This window comes from Terrapene carolina, unplaced genomic scaffold, assembly GCF_002925995.2.
Source record: "Terrapene carolina triunguis isolate 2854851 unplaced genomic scaffold, T_m_triunguis-2.0 Scaffold111, whole genome shotgun sequence".
Taxonomy (NCBI): Eukaryota; Metazoa; Chordata; order Testudines; family Emydidae; genus Terrapene; species Terrapene triunguis.
The window spans coordinates 6,070,669-6,091,420 of record NW_020664462.1 but is presented as its reverse complement, the minus strand read 5'-3'; the positions used below and the strand labels follow the sequence as shown (position 1 = coordinate 6,091,420).

Here is a 20,752-nt window from a genome sequence, read left to right as displayed (position 1 = left end):
TGGTTACTTATTTCTGGGTGGAATACAAGGTGTCGGTCACTGTAAGAATAGGAATCAAGTAAAAGCAGCAAAGAGTCCTGTGGCACCTTATAGACTAACAGACGTTTTGGAGCATGAGCTTTCGTGGATGAATACCCACTTCTTCGGATGCATGTAGTGGAAATTTCCAGAGGCAGGTATAAATATGCAAGCAAGAGTGAGTCAGGCTAGAGATAACGAGGTTAGTTCAATCAGGGAGGATGAGGCCCTCTTCTAGCAGTTGAGGTGTGAACACCAAGGGAGGAGAAACTGCTTTTGTAGTTGGCTAGCCATTCACAGTCTTTGTTTAATCCTGAGCTGATGGTGTCAAATTTGCAGATGAACTGAAGCTCAGCAGTTTCTCTTTGAAGTCTGGTTCTGAAGTTTTTTTGCTGCAGGATGGCTCCTTTAAATCTGCTATTGTGTGTCCAGGGAGGTTGAAGTGTTCTCCTACAGGTTTTTGTATATTGCCATTCCTAATATCTGATTTGTGTCCATTTATCCTTTTTCGTAGGGACTGTCCAGTTTGGCCGATGTACATAGCAGAGGGGCATTGCTGGCATATGATGGCGTATATTACATTGGTGGACGTGCAGGTGAATGAACAGGTGATGGTGTGGCTGATCTGGTTAGGTTCTGTGATGGTGTCGCTGGTGTAGATATGTGGGCAGAGTTGGCATCGAGGTTTGTTGCATGGATTGGTTCCTGAGGTAGAGTTACTATGGTGCGGTGTGTAGTTACTGGTGAGAATATGCTTCAGGTTGGCGGGTTGTCTGTAGGCGAGGACTGGCCTGCCACCCAAGGCCTGTGAAAGTGAGGGATCGTTGTCCAGGATGGGTTGTAGATCACCGATGATACATTGGAGAGGTTTTAGCTGGGGACTGTATGTGATGGCCAGTGGAGTTCTGTTGGTTTCTTTCTTGGGCTTGTCTTGCAGTAGGAGGCTTCTGGGTACACGTCTGGCTCTGTTGATCTGTTTCCTTATTTCCTCATGCGGATATCGTAGTTTTGAGAATGCTTGGTGAAGATTTTGTAGGTGTTGGTCTCTGTCTGAGGGGTTGGAGCAGATACGGTTGTATCTCAGTGCTTGGCTGTAGACAATGGATTGTGTGGTGTGTCCGGGATGGAAGCTGGAGGCATGAAGGTAGGCATAGCGGTCGGTGGGTTTGATAATAGGAATCAAGATACCGTGATGCATGTGACTGTACAGATGAAATGATGGAATAAAAATGGGAGTCTATGCTTATGCCTGTGTTTCGTCTCTGAGCATTCCCAATGTGAAGTACTGTAGCTCTTTCTGGAAGTATGAGTGGAGTGTTACAAAAGGCTGATAGGGGCACATACAAAGGGAAACACTGTGAGACCAAGGAGAGTTGGCAGTGGGGTTTGGTAACAGAATCTTACCCCCCACATCCAAATTTCCCCGAAAGGGGGGGGCAGCAGAGAAGCATCATAAGATCATAACCCCCCCCCCCTTCTCCCCAAGGGCGGGGATAGAAAGACGGGGTTGTGTTTGTACGTGAGGAGAAGGAGCCCAGGCCGGGGGAAGACGTGGGGCTGAGGGTGTGTAGCGGGGCATGGGCGCTTGTGAAACCGGCCCCAGCAGCCACCTCCCCTCACTGCTCCTGACCGGAGCGAGAGCGACCGTTGGTCCGAGGCGCGCGCGAGGGGGGCGGGGCCCAGGGGGCAAAGCGCGAGCTTCCCTCTTGGCCCTGGGCGCGTGCGCAGGCAAGGCGCGGGGGCGAGCGCCGCGCCCGTGAAGAGGGGAGGGGGCGGGGACGCGCGGGAGAGGGGGGGGAGTCAGCCCGTTACTGACGTTTGGGGCCGGTGGCTCCGGCTGTGGCTCCTCACACGGGGGGCGGAACCGGGGAAGGGAAACAAAGCGAAGGCGCTGCCAGGTAAGGACGCAGCTGCTGCTAATCTCCCCCAGTGGGGAGGGGAGACCTACTGGTTCCCACGGGGTCACCCCCTAATTGCTGGTGGGGCCGGGGAGGCCTATTAGTTCCCACGGGGTCGCCCTTCTAGTCACCACTGAGGGTGGGGTCCTCACCCCCCCCTTCTTGTAAGCGGGGGGCAGCAGGAAAGTGCCTCCCCGCCCCCCCTTACTATAGGGGGCGGGGTCTTCTCCAGCTCCACACATGTTCCTAGTGGGGGGTGGGCAGCTAGGCAGGGGCTCACTCCCCCCCCCCCCGATTCCCCTAAGGGGTGTGAGCAAGGGTCCTGGCTCCAGCGGGGGCAGCAGGAAGGGATCTGCTTCTGAACTCCCCCAGAGGGAGCAGCGGGGGGAGAGCTTAACCCCCCCCACACACGCACCCAAACTTCCCCAAGGGGGGGGGGGGCCGCAGGCCACGAGCATCCCCCTCCCCCCCCAGCTTCCTCGCTTCCCCCAGCCCCAGTTCCCGGGGAAGGAGGCGCGGGCAGCAGCAGCCAGAGCCCTCACTCGTCCTCCACAACGTCTGCACCAGCGTGGGAGCAGGATCCCCAAACCTGCTCCCAGTGATGTGGGGGCAGGAGTCGAGGGTCTTCGCCCCCCCCGACCAAGCGGTGTCCGCCCCTCGGTGGGTCAGGGCTCAAGGGCCGCCTCCCTCCCCCTACTCGCCAGGGAGAGGAGCTCGTTATGGTGCACGATAACCCTTTATCCAGGGCTGGGGCCCCTCTGGGCACAGCACGAGCCATTGCTGGGGGGGGGGGGGCGAGCTGCTGTGACACTGGGGTTGCTTCCGTCCCTTCTTGGGGGGGCGGGGCCCTGCCCGGGGGGGGGGGGGGAGCTGCCTTGGAGCCGTGTCCGGCCGGGTATTTGTGCGGGAGGCAAACGCGCCCCGCGGGGGCAGAGCGTGTGCGGAAGTGGGGCTGCCAAGGAGACCGCGACCCCAGCCACCTCCCTTCGTTCCCGCGGCCCTCTTACTGCCACATCATGGGCAGGGCGGCAAACCCGAGACGGGCGTGTTCTCGCGGGATTACAGCGTGGAATCCGTTCTCCTCGCGGGGGCGCGCGCGCGCGCGCCTGCTTCACCGGCCGGGCGCGCGGGGGCGAGCGCCGTGCCTGTGAGGATGATGATGAGGGGACGCGGCGGAGTGGGGCCAGTCCGCCAGCTGGTTCCCACGGGGTCATTCCCTTTTTCCCAGTGGGGAGGAGGGGAGGCCGATTAGTTCATACAGGGTCACCTCCTTGTTCCCTGTGAGGGGAAGCCTATTAGTTCCCACAGGTCCCCCCCCCCAATTCTCAATGAGGGTCACCCCTCCAGTCACCACACAGAGGGAGGGTGGGGTTCTCCCCCCCACCTTCCTCTGTGGAGGTATTAGGAAAAGGACTTCCCCATGATACATTCCCATAGGAAGTAGTGTCTTCCCCTAGCTCCATATGTGTTCCTATAAGGGGAGGGGCAATAAGGCAATCCCTCCCTCCTAAATTCCCCTGAAGGGTGCATGGAGAAGAGTCCTGACTCTCCGTCCAACTCCCACAATGTAGGAGCAGCCAGAAATTATCTTAACCCCCTTGTGACGGGGTGTAGTCCCTAGGGATGAGGAATAGGCCAGAGAGACTTTTGTAGGTCTAGCCCCACCCCTCGGGCCTTGTCAATCATGCATGAAGGGGGGGAAACTGCAGTGGGGGCGGGGAGGAGCAAGATCACTCTAAAGCATCAGACCGCAGGAGTGGTTGCTGACGGGGCAGAGGGAAGGCTTAGGCAGGAGACCTTCTCCGTGACCCTGAGAAGAGTACAACGGACTCCCAGGGTAAGACAGATAGGCTGAGCTTGCCACAGAGACCCAGCCAGAGCGAATTACCCAAACCCATAACTTAAGGGACTGGGTTGTTTGCAGCGCTGTAGCTCACCACCTCCCTTCTTCTGAGACCTCAGGGAGAGAGTATCCCCAAAAGTGTGGGGTGTTTGTGACTTCCGTTTTGATCCCCCAGCTGGAGAGAGCATTAAGGAGGCTAACAAAGGGAATCCCCCCCACCCCCTTGTGAATAATGGGGAAGTGGGGCTGGTGTTGTGACCACGCATGTAGATAACTGGGTATGGTCAGGTTCCCTGAGTAAGGAACCGTCAAGGACTCTGCTGCATCCCCCCTACCACCACCCAAATTGTTCAAAATGGGGAGAGAGGGGTGGCAGCAGGGGAAGATATTAACTCCCAACATATTTAAATCCCCCAAAGGGGGCAGCAAGGAAGAAGCATAACCTCCCCAGAAACCCAGATCCCTTGCTTCCCTCCAATTCCTAAGGGAGGAGGAGGGGTCGGCAAGCAGAGCCCTCGCTCTTCCTCCACAGTGTCTTTACCAAAGTGGGAGCAGGGTCCCCAAACTTGCCTCCTACTGCCACTGATGTGGGGGCAGGAGTCTAGGGTCTTTGTTTTCCCCCAATTCCCAGTGATCTAAATGGTGTCTGCTCCCCACTTCTAATTCACTGGGGTGGGTCAGAGGGCAAGGGCCCTCTTGCCCCCATCTGCCAGGGAGAGGTGCTCTTTACTGTTCAGAACAGTAAACCTTTATCTGATGCTGTGTCTCATCTGGGTACAACACTAGACATTGCTGTGGGGCAGAGGAGGGTGTTGCTGTGCCCGGGTTGGCAGTGAGACAGTGTGATTGTTTCTGTCCCTTCTTGGTGTGGGAGGGGTCCAGCCTGCTGGGGGAAGGGTGGTACTTGTGCTGGGGGGTGCTTGCGCTGACCTTGAGTGATAGGTGGGACAGCACGGAGGAGGGGGTGTTTGTACATGAGCAGAATGAGCCCATGCCAGGGGGAGCATGCAGGGCACTAGAGGGGGCAGAGTGTGTGTGAATGGGGGAGTGCTGATTTGAAACCTGTACCAGCAATTTCCATTTATTACCCCTGCCCTTTTACTGCCACATCATGGTGAGGGTGGAAAACATGAGACGTGTGTTCTCACAGGATTACAGTTGGAATCTGCTCTCTCCTCTCCTGGTGTGGTCAAGGAGGATGGAGGGGAGGGCCCAGGCACGTCCCTCCTGGGTAGAGGTGCAGGGTGCGGTGCTGAGCACAGTGCCTGTGTTGAGGGGGGGGGGGGGAGGGGGGAAACACAGGAGGGGGGGGGGGAGGGGGGAGGGGGGGGTAAGTCAGCCAGTTAATGGTGTTTGGGGCTAGTGGCTGGTGCTGCAGCTCCTCATAGGGTGGAATGGGAATAAAGTGCAGGAGCTGCCAGGGAAGGATGCAGCGACTGCTAATTCTGCCCCTGGGGCGGGGAGGCGAGGCGAGGGAGGCCTACAAGTTCCTATGGGGTCACCCCAAATTCCCAGTGAGGCAATGTCACCATTTCAGCCAAAACTGAGGGGGTTGGTGGGGTCCTCACTCCCGCCTTCCTGCAGGGACATGCGGAGAAATTTAACTTTGACCTCTTTCTGTGGACCCGCCTCCAGCAGGAGCTCACTCTTCCCTCCTGTGCTCTCTCCCCCCTCCCCCCCCCCCCGCTCCGTAGATAGGAGCTTGCTTTTCCCTCCTCTGCTCCCCCTTGCTCCGGGAGGAGCTTGCTGTCCTCCCAGCAGCCCCTTCTTCCCCCCTCCCCTGTGCACATCCCTGCGTTCCTGTAAGGGGGAGGCAGCAGGAAAGGACTTCCCCAACTCTTCAATGACACATTCCCAAGTGGGGCAGTGTATTCCCCAAGCTCCACACACATTCCTATAAGGGGGAACAGCAAGGCAGGGGGCTCACTCCTCTCAAATTCCCCTAAAAGGTGTGTGGGGAAGGGACCTAACTCTCCATCCTAGCTCCTACAGAGTGGGGGCAGCAGGGAAGGATCTTAGCTTCCTCACGCACTCACCCCCAAATTGCCCAAAGGGGGGGCAGTAGGGTAGGAGTTGAACTCTCCCTCCAAATTCACCAAAAAAGTGGGGGGATAGGGAAAGATCTTAACCCCACACACCCAAATTCCCCCTAAAGCAGGGGAAGCAGCAGGGAAGGACTTAGCATCCCCACGTACCCAGATTCCTCGCTTCCCCACCCCAAATTCCTGAGGAAGGGGCAGTAAGCAGAGTTCTCACCCATCTTTTGCAATATTTGTACCAAAGTGGAGCAGGTTTCCCAACCTGCCCTCAACTCTGAATGATTTGGGGACAGGAGTTTACATTCTTTGCTCCTCCGAATTTCCAGTGATCGGAAAGGAGTCTGTTCTTCCATTCCAGTTCCCTGGGGTGGGTAAGGGCAAAGGCCCACTTCGCTCCCTACTTGTCAGTGAGAGATATTCATCATTATTAATAATAATAAACCTTTATTTCATTTTGTCTCCTCTCGTTAACGCACGAGTCATTATTGGCTGCTTTTGGAGGATGGGAGATGTGGGGTGCTGTTGTTTCCAGGATTGGAAATGATACAGTGTTGTTGTTTCCATCCCTTCTTGGGAAGGGAGGGAGCCCTGGCTCAGTTTGGGGACTGTAATACAAGGACTTGACTAGAATAGGATAGAGTCCCTCACTGGGGCGGGATCTTAAGATGTGCTGCATGTCTCCTGGTTTATTCTGTTCTCTTCTGTGTCAAGGTGGCGAGGAGGAGAGGGGCTGGAGCTCCCTGCTGCCATGGGGGCGCAGGACCGGCCTCAGTGCTTCTTTGATATAGAAATAAATCGGGAACCAGGTAAGATTTGGGGCTTTGCATGACATTTATTTATTTATTAGTGTTTGCTCAGTTTTCTGCTTTATATATTGGATAGGCTCTTACCACTGATTTAGGCAATCAGCGTGTTTCTTGTGGGTTTGATCAACTGTACATAAGATACTTAATATTTCTAGTAGTTTAATATTCTTTGCAATTTGATGTTGTGTTTGGAATGTCTTTCATAGTATTGTGGAATTTTTCTCTAACCAGGTTTTTCCCTACAGGGGTTTGGTAGGGTTAATAAATGCTCAGTACTTTGAAGGTGAAAAGGACTGTATGGTATAAGTGCTAACCAGTTAAGCATCATGTGTGCTTTGTTGTATCTTCAAGATTGTTTGTACAAACAAAACAAACTACAGAAAATGGATAAAACTGATGAGGGGATTGTGCAGGATGATGGAGCTTTATTTATTACAGTTCTTAAAGACACTTATCACTTATATGTAAGTACCATTAGTGGATGGTCTAAAACATCTCTTCCATACCTAGCTCATAGTTCCCTATGAGGAGCAGTATAGTCTGCCAGTTTTGGGAGGTCTGAGTTCTAGTCCCTGTTATGCTATGTGAGTTGCTGCATAGTCTTCACCGTCTGTCTCAATTTCCTGATCTGTAAAGTGGTAGTATTTGTGTCTACCTCACTGTTATGAGGATTAATGTTGTAAAGCTCTGTGAACTTTTAAAGTGCTGTTTAAATGTTGTGTTTCTACTGTTCACTGCCCCAACACACACCCAAAAATAAACATTGTAAAGGGCGATGGCTCCTTTTACTTTCATTTTCTATCTTACCATTTCCCTGAAAGCCTTTAAGTTTAGAAGTATCACTGAAATAAAAGTTTCTCTGTTTATACTTCCAAATTTCTGCCATATTCAGATGTATATTGAAGCCATTTTGCTTGCTTTCACTCTTCTATAAAATCTTCAGGAGCAAAGATTAACTGTTTTCAATAGCTTGTTACAAGAATAAGCTCACTGCAACATAATTCACAGCTGTATTGTTAGAAGTTCACACTACTGTACATTTTCTACACTCCATTTCTGAACAGAAATCAAAAACAGAGCTTCAGTTGTAATACAAAAGTCACAATTCTCCACAACTTTAAATCCACTCTTGTCATAGGATGGGAGCATTCAAAAAATCAAACTCAGAAATAGGTTGTGGGGGGAAGGTTACAATTCTGCATCTTTGGTTTCCAGTCTAAATGCGTTAGTTAAATGGATTTGCAATAGAAAGAAACACAATGCAATTTCCATCCAAAAACTTCCTTTATTGATTCTCAGTGATCTCTTCCTTCTGCATTTCTCCAATCCTGGGAGTTTATTTTAGACCTCATCCTATGTGTTTTGTTTTTGATCGCTTCCCCTAATCTCCCCTACCTTGTTCAGTCTTCTGCTCCCAACTCCACCTGTCTCTTGTTTGCTTTCTGGCCCCTTCCTCAGCCATGTATTTGCATCCACAAGAGGAGGTAGACTGCCAATTTGCCTTCAGTGGCTGACAAGCTAAGGGAGGCCTAAACTACTGCCCCTCTCTTAGAGATTACCTTATATTGTTGGTGCAAATAGAGGAAGGTTGGATATTAATCCTTTCTCTTTCAACTCAGATGTTGTTTGACATATTCTGTGTGTGGTATGATGTAACTTGTTCCATCTTTAAAGTTGAATGATCCTCACAACTGCACAACAATTTTAAAGCTCTGCTGTATTTATTGCAATTGGTTAATGTTTTCCTGTGCAAATGCCAACCATGCTGATTTACAAATTGTGCTAACATTAAGATCAGGAATGATGTATAATGTGATTATGCAGCACCATATATTGGTACATAATAATTCTTTTTGAATTTATCACTTAATTGTACTTCAGAATGTTAACCTTCTTTTAAAATGAAAGCTAAGTCATAGAACGTTAGGGTTAGAAGGGACCGAAAAGGTCATCTAGTCTAACCCCCTGCCAAGATGCAGGATTTGTTGTCTCTCTAAACCAGTGGTTCCCAAACTGGGGTTCGTGAACCCCTGGGGGTTCGCAGAACGTTACAGGGGGTTCACCAGAAAAATTTCACTAATGGTGGACAGAGGACCCCGGGCATTGGAGACAGCAGGTGGGATCCGGTTGCAGGGCAGACACCCCGAGCCCCAGGGAGAGCAGGGCCGGGCAGTTGGGGCTGGCAGCCCGAGTCCTGGCGGTCAGCGGGGGAGCCGGCAGCCCAAACCCCAGTGCTCTGCGTGGGGCTGGCAGCCTGAGCCCCAGGGAGAGCAGGGCTGGGCAGTTGGGGCTGGCAGCCCGAGCTCCACCCCCATCAGCGGGGGAGCCGGCAGCCCGAACCCCAGCCCGAGCCCCAGGAAGAGCGGGGTGGGCGGTTGGGGCATCCATCACACTGAGGAAATTTAAACTTAAATCCCTGAAAATATTCATTTTTAGGAGGGGGTTCACGAGATTTCATAATTTAGTGAAAGGGGTTCGTGGGCTGTTAAAGTTTGGGAACCACTGCTCTAAACCATTCAACCATACTCCACACCCTTATAAAAATGAACAGACAAGTGCTTTCTAGCAGTGAAGATCCCAATATTGCAGTATTGGTTCTGTGAGACTGTTATGGGCTATTATTTGAGATTAGATAAATATTGCATTTATTTGTAATACCATGTCACCCTTAGAAATCCAGTACCTATTTATTCTGTACTCCTTTTGATGACATTCAAAATCTGAATTAAATATAAACTATACAGTGATGTCTGCCTGAATCTGCAGATGGCTTGAAACAATGGCTCTCAGAGATGTGTACTGCCCTGCCTTGCTCCTATCAGTGAGGTATTAATTCAGAAATCTGATGACTGCTTAAATGTCAAAATTATCCAGTTAACTGTGGATTATTTTAGAAAAATATCAGGCTAGTGTGCTTATTCATCATTATTGGATATAGCAGAGAGGTTGGAGCAGGGTGTAGTGGCACATCTAATTATTGTCAAATGTTGCTGTGATGGAGAGCAAGAAATCACCCCCTACCCACAAACATACATAGACATTTTAAAGTGATCTCTGCCTTTGCTGAAAACCGGGAGGATAAGGTGAGAAGCATCCTTTGCATAGTACCAGAAGTCTTGGTTGTCTTCTGGGTACTAAAACCTATAATAACTTCCCATGATTTCCTGGGTGCCCAAAGCCCCAACCTGTCCACACATCCAAAACCTTCAGCTTTCCCCTGATATATACTACAAGGCAGTTACTTATTGTCATGAGATCTGCAGCAATTTAAGATATGGGAACAGTATAAAACAAATTGAGTTTCATATAAAAATAAAGGATAGTGTATTGATTGGTCTGGAAGGCAGTGTGGTGGGGAGAGAATTTGAGTGGCGTTCTCTGCCACACAGTTAGATCTCAGAGTGGTAGCCGTGTTAGTCTGTGTCAGCAAAAAGAATGAGGAGTACTTGTGGTACCTTAGACTAACAAATTTATTTGGGCATAAGCTTTCATGGGCTAAAGCCCACTTCATCAGATGCATGCAGTGGAAAATACAGTAGGAAGATATATACAGAGAACATAAAAAAATGGGTGTTGTCATACCAACTCTAACGAGACTAATCAATTAAGGTGGGCTATTATCAGCAGGAGAAAAAAACTTTTGTAGTGATAATCAGGATGGCCCATTTCAAACAGTTGACAAGAAGGTGTGAGTAACAGTAGGGGGGAAATTAGCATGGGGAAATAGTTTTTATTTTATGTAATGACCCATCCACTCCCAGTCCTTATTCAAGCCTAATTTAATGGTGTCCAATTTGCAAATTAATTCCAGTTCTGCAGTTTCTCATTGGAGTCTGTTTTTGAAAAAAAAAATTGTTGAAGAATTGTGACTTTTAGGTCTGTAATTGAGTGACCAGGGAGGCTGAAGTGTTCTCCGACTGGTTTTTGAATGATATAATTCCTGACGTTTGATTTGTGTCCATTTATTCTTTTGCGTAGAGACTGTCTGGTTTGGCCAATGTACATGGCAGAGGGGCATTGCTGGCACATGGTGGCATATATCACATTGGTAGATGTGCGGGTGAACGAGCCTCTGATGGTGTGGCTGATATGATTAGCCTATGATGGTGTTCCTTGAATAGATATGTGGACAGAGTTGGCAACGGGCTTTGTTGCAAGGATAGGTTCCTGGGTTAAAGTTTTTGTTGTGTGGTGTGTGGCTGCTGGTGAGTATTTGCTTCAAATTTGGGGGCTGTCTGTAAGCGAGGACTGGCCTGTCTTCCAAGATCTGTGAGACTGAAGGATCGTCCTTCAGGATAGGTTGTAGATCCTTGATGATGCGCTGGAGAGGTTTTAGTTGGGGACTGAAGGTGACCGCTAGTGGCGTTCTGTTACTTTCTTTTTTGGGCCTGTCCTGTAGTAGATGACTTATGGGTATTCTTCTGGCTCTGTCAGTCTTTCTTCACTTCAGCAGGTGGGTATTGTAGTTTTAAGAACGCTTGATAGAGATCTTGTAGGTGTTTGTCTCTGTCTGAGGGATTGGAACAAATGCGGTTGTATTTTAGGATTGGCTGCGGACAATGGATCATGTGATGTGGTCTGGATGAAAGCTGGAGGCATGTATTTAAGTATCGTGGTCAGTAGGTTTCCAGTATAGGGTGGTGTTTATGTGACCATCGCTTATTAGCACTGTAGTGTCCAGGAAGTGGATCTCTTGTGTAGACTGGTCCAGGCTGAGGTTGATGGTGGGATGGAAATTGTTGAAATCATGGTGAAATTCCTCAAGGGCTTCTTTTCCATGGGTCCAGATGATGAAGATGTCATCAATGTAGCGCAAGTAGAGTAGGGGTGTTGGGGGATGAGAGCTAAAGAAGCCTTGTTCTAAGTCAGCCATAAAAATGTTGGCGTACTGTGGGGCCATGCGGGTACCATGCGGGTACCCATAGCAGTGCCACTGACTTGAAGATATACATTTTCCCCAAATGTGAAATAGATGTGGGTGAGGACAAAGTCACAAAGTTCAGCCACCAGGTTTGCCGTGACATTATCAGGGATACTGTTCCTGATAGCTTGTAGTCCATCTTTGTGTGGAATGTTGGTGTAAAGCGCTTCTACATCCATTTGGCCAGGATGGTGTTTTCTGGAAGATCACCAATGGATTGTAGTTTCCTCAGGAAGTCAGTGGTGTCTCGAAGATAGCTAGAAGTTCTGGTAGTGTAGGACCTAAGTTTTCTGTGGTATGTATTTCTTTATATTTATGGTTGGTGTGGTTTTTTTCAGCACTAATTGCAAAATAAATTGGAAATATAAGCAAGTGTGAGAACTTTGCATTTGACAGTAGCGCAGAGAGCTATTAATAGTGTAGTGTATTTGTTCTTGGTGTGCTTTTTACCTTTTTTGCAAATGTCATGGAAAAAACACTTCTTAAATATGTATTTATAGGGACAGACTAGTTGCAGTACCTGTTTTCCCAAATAGTCTGGTTACCAGCACATGCATAGTTGAATAACTCCATTTAACGTTGTGGTGTTCTGGATTGTGTTTTAAACATGTCAAAGGTTTGTAAAGCTCTGGATAGGAGTGTGTGTGTGTGAGTTTTGTTTTTCGTTTTATTCACTCACAGGTTTCAGTAACTTATATGGCAGAGCAATGTTTCCTGATTTATTTTTCCCCTTGAGTGGTGAATTTAAAGCTGAATAACCCCAGACTTAATACTTATGACCACAATCCCTTTATCCTCCAGAAAACTTACTGTATTTGCTATTCTTATTTGCTCTCTCCCTTAAATTCTACTGAACTTTCCTTATTAATACTCTCTCTCCTCTCAATCTCTCTCCCATGTGTTTTCTCTTCATTCCCTCACTCATAGTATAGTATGAAAGAGATGGGATGGGGTGGTCTCCTTTGTGAGCCAACTTGATAAATCTTTGGGGCAAGCACGATATCTTTCACTGTTTTATATAGAGCTATGCTCACTGTTAGTGTTTAGTGAAAGACCATAGAGATTTGAAATGAAGCCTAAAGCAAATTGTGTTTAGGAACACAGCAAACTGAAGGCACCAAATTAATCAGAGGTTTAAGCAGAAACTAGTGCTTGGAGAAGATTGATTACTATAGTCTCCCACCTAATTTATTCAGTTATTCAGAAAAAGAGTAATTTTTGACAGTCCTAATCACCTTCAGGTAGTACTCAAATACATTTATATTTGTGGCAGCAGAAGACAGACACATTTATTGGGGACGGGGTTAGTGCTGTGGAAGGAAGAAGTTTTTGTGGGGCTTTAGGTTGCTTCAGAGAATGCAGGGCAAGAAAGGGGAAAAGAATAATTATTCAAGTGTTGCTTTGATAAGACTCTTTTCCCTTAAATGCCCGACCAGAGGGGGACACAACAAGTTTTTTTAACTAATAATTTAAATAACAAAGCTATTCATTTCTCTTAATAGAATAACTTCTTGTGTAAAAAGAAATGTAGCCACCCTTTCACTTTTATTGCAATTTAAAATTTTTGTTTTGGTTAAACTTTTATTCCCATGAATTTCAAACTCTGAGGGATATGTGATCATGCATCTGTTTTTTATTAAATAATTTAAATTTAGGTTCAAATTGTGTGTGGTCCTCAGGCTTCTGGCAGGCTGCCATCGTTACACACTCAATGCTGCAGAGATTGTATGCCACTGTCTTGACATTAGGAGCCTATACTTCATTATGAGCCTCCTATTAATGGTAGTAGGAGTGTGCTGTAATTTTCCCAGTACTCTGTTTGGTCCAAGAAGGTTTTGAAAGGTGGGTAACAGGGAGACTTGCAGCTCAGATTGGATGAGGGAGTTCACCAGGAGAAAAAAGGAACTACATCCTCAACATTCTTTCTTATGTGTTTGTATTACTATAGCACCTAGGAGCCCTAGTGATGGACACCGACCCCCAACGTGCTGTGGGTATCCTGTGAAAGTGAAAGCTCTGAAGGACCACTTAACTAAAGCTGGCTGAAATATTCATTGCAGATTTATTTGTAAACAGTTCATATTTAGCTAACTTACTTTTACTTGTTCAGATAGGTTTTATATGTTGTTCACAAACTGTTTATAGTAAATAATCCTTCAGTATCCAGAATTTGCTATTCAAGGTCTGTGGTTAGTCACCAAAGTCATGTGGTATGTTTTCTCTTCTCTAATTGGATGATCTAATCTTTATAACAGGAAGAGACGTTAAATACATTTATGGGGTGTCAATTCAGTCAGAAAGAAGGAGGGAGCACTTGAGAAAGTTGATAGGCCTAGGAAAATTGAGGACACCAGATGAAACAGGAGGTGGTCACGCACTAAAATGCCACTCTCCACGTATTGCACATGTTCTGTGGGCAGCATGCTACCATCTACAGTTTCTTCCCGCACAACTCCAGTCATGCCCAGAAAGACAGCATTTTGCAACATCTTGCTGCTGCTAAGAAGTCTGTGATATCCTGAAATTCCTTCATGCTGTGAGGCTCACTAGTGGGGATTGCACCGCTATTAAACACCTCATTGTATTCATCTGCCTGCGGACATGTCTATACCATGAGTTAGTGCAGTAGCAGGGTCCACACAGACAGTTATTGCGTGGCACACTGAAGCTTCGTAAGTTTGCACTCCAGCTTGCCGCACACACTAACTCATTGTATAGACATGCCCTAAAAGGAAAAGTGTCAGCTCTGTTGCTGAGCTGTACAATTAGGGAAATTGCAACACAGGAGTAGAACAGGCTGTGAAAGAAGCTGTAAGTACTCATCTACATAGATCGCAGCAGCAAACGTGTTTCCTCTAGTTAGTGTAGATTGGACTTTAATAGTTAAAACCAGGCCTTTTTGGTCACAACATTGGCTACACAATTAAATTGTATGTAGGCAATTGATGTTATACTTCTTCAGTTGGATTGTGGGCTAAAAGCAACAGTACATCTGTGAAGTAGTTTTGTTTAAAGAACTTCGTAAACATTCTTATTTTCCTACTCCTGGGGGAATTCTGCGCCATTGCGCTCACAAATAATTAATGAGCTGTGCATACTTTTAATTTTTTGTGCAGAAAATAGCTTCTGCTGGAAAGTTATTGCAGTTCTGCCTTCTGCCCACCAGAGGGCATTGTGGCACTAGAACAGAGCAATAGCTTCTGGCCAGCAAGGGAAGAGAGAACCTGCAGTGCCGCCTTCACAGTGCCTGTCAGGCCAGGTGAGGAGACAGGGGCTGGGGGTGGGGGGGCGGAGAGAAGACAGCATGGGAATGCTGGCGGGGGTCACAGACCAGGGCTCGTAAGGGCTAGTGGGGGAGGACAGACTGGGGCAGGGGCTGAATGCGAGTGGAGGCGCAGGGCCACATGAGGACAGAGGGGTGGCTGCGTGAGAGCACAGGGACACATGGGGATGGGGGAAGGGGTGTCTGAGTGGGGATGGAGAGACACATGTAGACAGGAGCACATGTGCCTGACTGAATGGGAGAGGCTAGGGGTCAGCCAGGGTCTGCATGGGGGAAGCTCCCTAACAATCCTTCCCTGTCTCTCCTCCTTCCCCCCCCCACAAAAAATACCCCCACAAAAAAACAAAACCTGTTCCATACTTTTCTCACCCATACCCAACAACCTTGCAAGTTCACACCCAGGCTCCTTCCCAGCAATTACTTCCCTCTCCCTCAGCTCCTCTGTTACCCCTGACTCCCCCAAGCCTTTGCACTGCTTCTGAAGGGTGTGGGGAATACGGTTCTGTATTGTAGTTTAAATGAATTATTACTCAGAGTTCTGTTAAGTTAATATGCCTAGTAAGAAATCTATTTGTCAAAAAGCATTTCCTGAATCTTTTTAGCCGTCTGTATTGTTACAGACATACTTGCTGACAGATATTTTGAAATAAATTACCAAAAATAATTGAAACTGGTGTGATTATATTGTGTTATTTTGACAAATAAAATATGCAGAATTTTAAAATATTGTGTACAGAATTTTTTGGTGTAGAATTCCCCCAGGAGTATTTTCCCAATGGCCCTGTGGGCAGGTAAATTTCTGTGCTTATTTTATAGATAGAGTCTGAAGCAAATAGTGCTGAAGGCCAGCATTTTCAAATGTAGGTGCCCAAATGTGGATTTAGATAACTAAAGTTATACAGTCAGGCTTGAAAATGTTGGCATAGTTGACTTGCCAAGGGATTCATAGTCATAGCAGGGTCTTTTAAGCCACTAAACCACTTTTCTCTATTTAGTGCAGTGGTTTTGCAATGTGAAAGACCATCTCAGTTTGTGGCTGAGGGTAGGATGTTTTGCAAAAAGCAGGCAGCATAGGTGTTGGACTGTGAGCTGGATTCTAGCTTGGATCTACTACTGACCTGCTCTGCGATCTTGAGCAAGTCACCTCATTTCTCTGTATTTCAGTTTGCCTTGACTTTCAGATTAGTACTTTTTTGTGGGGCTTTTTTCTCCCTGGTTAAGGACTAATTTTAGTGAAAATCATTATTTTTCATAATGATAGTTAAAATTCTGTTTTATGTAGTGGGTTAGACAATTTCATGGTTCCTTAGAAACCAGTGACAATCCACCAGAGAATGCTTATACCATTGGTCTCTGCTCTGAGCCATGCTGATGGAGAAGTTCTATTTGTTTCCAAGGCTATCTTGAAGTCTAAGCTGACACCAGGTCCTTCTTCCAAGTTTCAGAGCATATTGAAGTTAAGTTCCAAGAGGTAGCTTCAGACCAGGCCAAATCCTCCCCTTTCCTCTGGGATTGAAACACCATGAAAAGAGGAGAGAGATGGTACCATTGCTCCCTAGTGTTGTCCTTCACTTCTGAGAAGTCAATGGATAGCTTTCCAGCAGGAAATTGGCACTAAAGAGAGAGTGCTGAAGCAGGAAACTTCTGCTTTTAAGGGCCCCTGGTTCTGAGGGGAAAGTCTTTGTCCCTTGTTTCAAGGATTAGGCCACCATCCTCTGTTTCACTCTCCTTCTTGGGGGGAGAGAGAGAGAGGATGCAAGTGCAGGACTCTATCCTCTCCTCCTCCTCTCAAACTACATCTTTAGTACACCCAGGAAGAAGCCCATTCCAATTACAACCCCATCTAGGGCAGTGCCACAGATTTACTTGGAAGTGATTAGAATGTAAGAGTTCCTGGAATTTGTCTTGCCACCATTCACGATGGAGTTGGAGGCTCACTGCAGACACGTTTGGTCCACTCTACCTCAATTTAGATGTTTGATTCCACCTTTGGCATAGAAAACGTCAATTAACCCCCTATATCTTGGTTTCAATCCCTGCTTTCTTGGTCTTCTGAGTTGGGATCATTTGTTCCATTCTTATGCTTATGAGGAGGCTGTTCTTTGAGTCGCTTGGCTCTTTATGGCACTTGCAGTTATAAGGTCAGCAACCTAAGAATCAGTGCAGAAACACTCAAGAGCAATTATTTATCTTCCTGATGCTGCATCAGCAATTGTAAGGTCAGCCTCCAAACCTGCCAAAGCACCTATGCATCTTGTTGAGGATGCGTTCAGAATCCATAGGCAAAGAAATTGTCCTAAGGAAAAGGTCATAGACAATAATCTTAATGCCTCCTCTTCTCTAGAGGGTATTATGCTGGAGATGACATCAGTGTCAACCATGGCAGATTTAAATCCTTCTAAGATCTGCTCACAAGATCCATTGGATTTCAAACTTTCCACAGTTGACGAAAAGGCTCATAAGTTTAAGATCTTGAAACTTCATCAACCAGCAGACTGACCCTGCCTTTCAATGCTGTCCTTATGGATCCTAACAAGGGTTTATGGATAACACCTGTCCATCCCACTAGTTTAGCAGAAGACAGACTTGTTATAGCAAGTCCTTCCGGCGGGGGAGGGAATCCAATCCAATTCTCAACACCCAGACTCCTTTTCTTTTGATGTCCCTGGCAAATGGAAAAAAAACAAAATAAAAACCACCACAGGCTACAGTGGTGTCAGGAAGAAGGATCTTCTACAGTGAAAGCCATATTGACCTACCATTTGTCTATTGTGTGGCAATCTGTCAAGCTGTGTTCTGGAAGAACTACAGGAAGAGGTAAAGGAGATAATGTCTGGAAGGTCAGAAAGCAGTGAGGCATTCTTCTAAGAGCAGCTTACATTGCGTCAGACACATAGCTGTTTATTCTGGAGCTATTCTGGAGCTATCATCATAAAAGTGGTCAGTACCAGATCATTCAAGATGGAAAAAATGCTGTTGTGGACAATTATGGAATAATTTACTTCCATAGGAAGTATTTTTCTTAACATTTATCTCTTCTATAAATATTTTATTTATACTATTACATGTAACTATTGGACGTTGATTTTTTTTTTCCAAATCCATTTAAACTCTTGACCTCTATGCATCTGAAGAAGTGGCTACAGCTCACTTCTTCAGAGGCATAGAGTGAAACACACTCTATGCCTCTGAAGAAGTGAGCTGTAGCCCACGAAAGCTTATGCTGAAATAAATTTGTTAGTCTCTAAGGTGCCACAAGTACTCCTGTTCTTTTATCTGTACAACGGTTCATGCAGTGGGGCCCTGATCTAGTTGAGGCCTCTAGGTGATAATGAAATATAAATAACTTTTACAGCTTCAAATGTAACTATCCTTGTACAAAGTGTGCTACCTTAAAAAAAAAATTCCCATTGCTCCTGTGATACTCAAAATATTTATCTAAGGCATAAAGCAATTTAGGTGACTTGTTTCAAAACAGTTGTTATAGACAAAATAAAATATTTATTGTAGGTCTAATTTGACCTTTATTTCTTAATTTCAAGCCACTATTAAGTGATTAGGATTTTTCAATAATTAAATGTGGTGAAGTTATTTCATTTTAATTTCAGGTAAATTGTTCCAGTCACTGTTCTCTTTCCAACCACTTATTTTAATACTACATTTTCAGAACTTGCTCAGTTCTAAATCTACTTCTTAAAATACATTTTCAGTGAAATGGTAAATAAAAATCATGCTTGCTTGTTTATTATGACAAAAAACTGGCAAACCGAAAACTTTGTAACACCATATACTTATATTTTCTTCCAGTTGGTCGAATTATGTTTCAGCTGTTCTCAGATGTATGTCCAAAGACTTGCAAAAACTTTCTTTGCTTATGTTCAGGTAAGTAATTTTTTCCCATTATTATTAATCATTTATTGTTAATTATCATTACAGTTGTTTCTTAGTATTAGCTACAGCACCATAATTGATTTGGTAGTGTGTAATGTGCAGAATACCATGAACAAAGAGCACAATTCCAGCCCCCAAAATTTAAGAATCTAAATGCATAAATGCATACCATACAGAGAACAGACAGTGGTGAGTGGATATTATAGCTGGTAGGTTTTGTGGAACAAGTGTGTTTTTAGAAGTTTCAAGGACATTCAGAATACTGGGTTGGTAAGGGGGGATTGCAGGTGGGTTATTCCTGGTGCTCGTTAGGGGAATAAAAGATTGTGAGGGTTTGGTACCAGAGAGTGGATTGGGGACTATAAGAAGTTATGCATGGGTTTGACAGCTGAAAGTGGAGATCGGAGCACTGGCAATGTAGCAATTACCCACATTTATGTTATGTTGGGGATGGCAACATAGATGAATTACTCATTTTCAGTAACTCATTGCTGTTTAGTTGAGACTGCATATACTCCTGCTCCAGCTTTTAAGGGTTTAAAAGCTAACTTGAGTGGAGCAATTGACAAAAGGCGTATTCTAAAATTTCATCCCACTGTGTGAAATACATAGATATTTTTCACATATTTGAGTACATAACCCTACTAAGATTTTAAGACAGTGTTTTGTCATTAACTATCTTTTTTTTTTTTTTTTTTTTCCTCTCGCTAACAGTACGCTTATCTATACGGCCTATTGGCTAAGTAAAGTGAGACCCTGGACTCAGCTCAGGGGCATGTCCTTCTGTGTATATAATGTGATGACTTTTCAACACCGCATCCAATCAATTCTAACATTTCAGTGAATGTTGTAGGCATCAACGGGCAGAACTCTGAGTTTGGTGAAAATTGGAAAAGCCTGATTTCCACTAGTCAGGCCCACAGAATGCCCGTATGGTGCTGCAGACAGAAATCTCTATCACTCCCTGCTTCTTTTGTACACACATCACTGCCAGCAGCTCAATAGGCTGCTCTTTTTTGTTGGGTATACAACTTGGCCTACATAAGCAGAACTGTCAGGATTTGTTGGGATTGTGTTTGTGATGGAGAACAAAGATTATTTAGTGGCAGCCAGGATGTTTGGGGTGGGAATGTGTGTGAGAGTAAAAGGCAACATGGAGGTTACAAGTCTGGGTAGTGGGGACATGGGAGAGCATGAGGGGGTCAAAGTGTCAGGAACTGACTATAATGACACTTAATTTCCTTTCTCTCCTCTTGGCCCAAGGGCCCAGGAAGGTGAATTTCCTCAGCCCTATAAAGTGCTTTGAGGTTCTCATGTGGGTGGAGATCTCCAAGGTTAAGGGTAGGGCATTCGGGTTCAGGGATAGAGACTCTGTTCCTGCCCTTCCCACCACCTGCCTGTTACATACAATTCTGCTGATTCCTTAACAGTGACATGGCCTGAAGGGTTGTGGTGCTGCACATCAATTTTGAAATATTAGGGAATGTTCTAGGCATCAGTGGGCATAACCCTGTTGATTTTGACCAAAGTCAATGAAAGCCCAATTTCCACTGCTGTGAAAAGAAAATCAGGCTCAGTGTATCCATTTGGTGCTGCAGACAGAGGAATCTCTCTGGTGCCCCCTCCCAATGCATATACATATCACAGGAAGTTCCTGTCTGCAGCAGTGCTCAGTGCTGCTGTCCTCCTGGGTCAGCCTCCTTAAAATACTCCTTTTGGTGCTGTGACCAGATGCTGTCTGCATTATCCTAGTATCTGGGGCTCCATCCCTTTTCCCTTATCTGTATGAGGCTGTCTTACATTCCCCGTTTTGATGGCGTCGCTTAAGCTCCGAGTTTCCCAGAAAAAATATATCCCTGCTTAGGGGTTTGGGCAGTAATTTGACTTTTTTAACAAATAAATTGGTGGTAGTTACTTTTTACATTTCCTTTCACCAGGTGAAAAAGGAATTGGAAAAACAACTAGAAAAAAGCTGTGTTACAAAGGCTCTACTTTCCATCGTGTGGTTAAAAACTTCATGATTCAGGGTGGAGACTTCAGTGAAGGTAAAACA

General features: G+C 46.1%; 1 protein-coding gene across 5 annotated transcripts in view; it reads left to right on the top strand.

Moving 5' to 3' along the window:
* The first annotated feature begins 1,836 nt into the window (after positions 1–1,836).
* NKTR (natural killer cell triggering receptor) overlaps positions 1,837–20,752 on the top strand; it is a 75,053-nt gene continuing 56,137 nt past the window's right edge. For 4 of the 5 annotated variants that reach the window (XM_026652169.2, XM_026652168.2, XM_026652167.2 and 1 more), the window contains exons 1-4: positions 1,837–1,916; positions 6,510–6,604; positions 18,616–18,690; positions 20,637–20,744. In XM_026652169.2, the coding sequence (XP_026507954.1) occupies positions 6,547–6,604; positions 18,616–18,690; positions 20,637–20,744 (241 nt within the window). In that variant the 5' untranslated portion in view covers positions 1,837–1,916; positions 6,510–6,546. Of the gene's footprint in view, positions 1,917–6,509; positions 6,605–18,615; positions 18,691–20,636; positions 20,745–20,752 lie in introns of those variants that run through there. The other variant, XM_026652170.2, reaches the window with a different exon arrangement.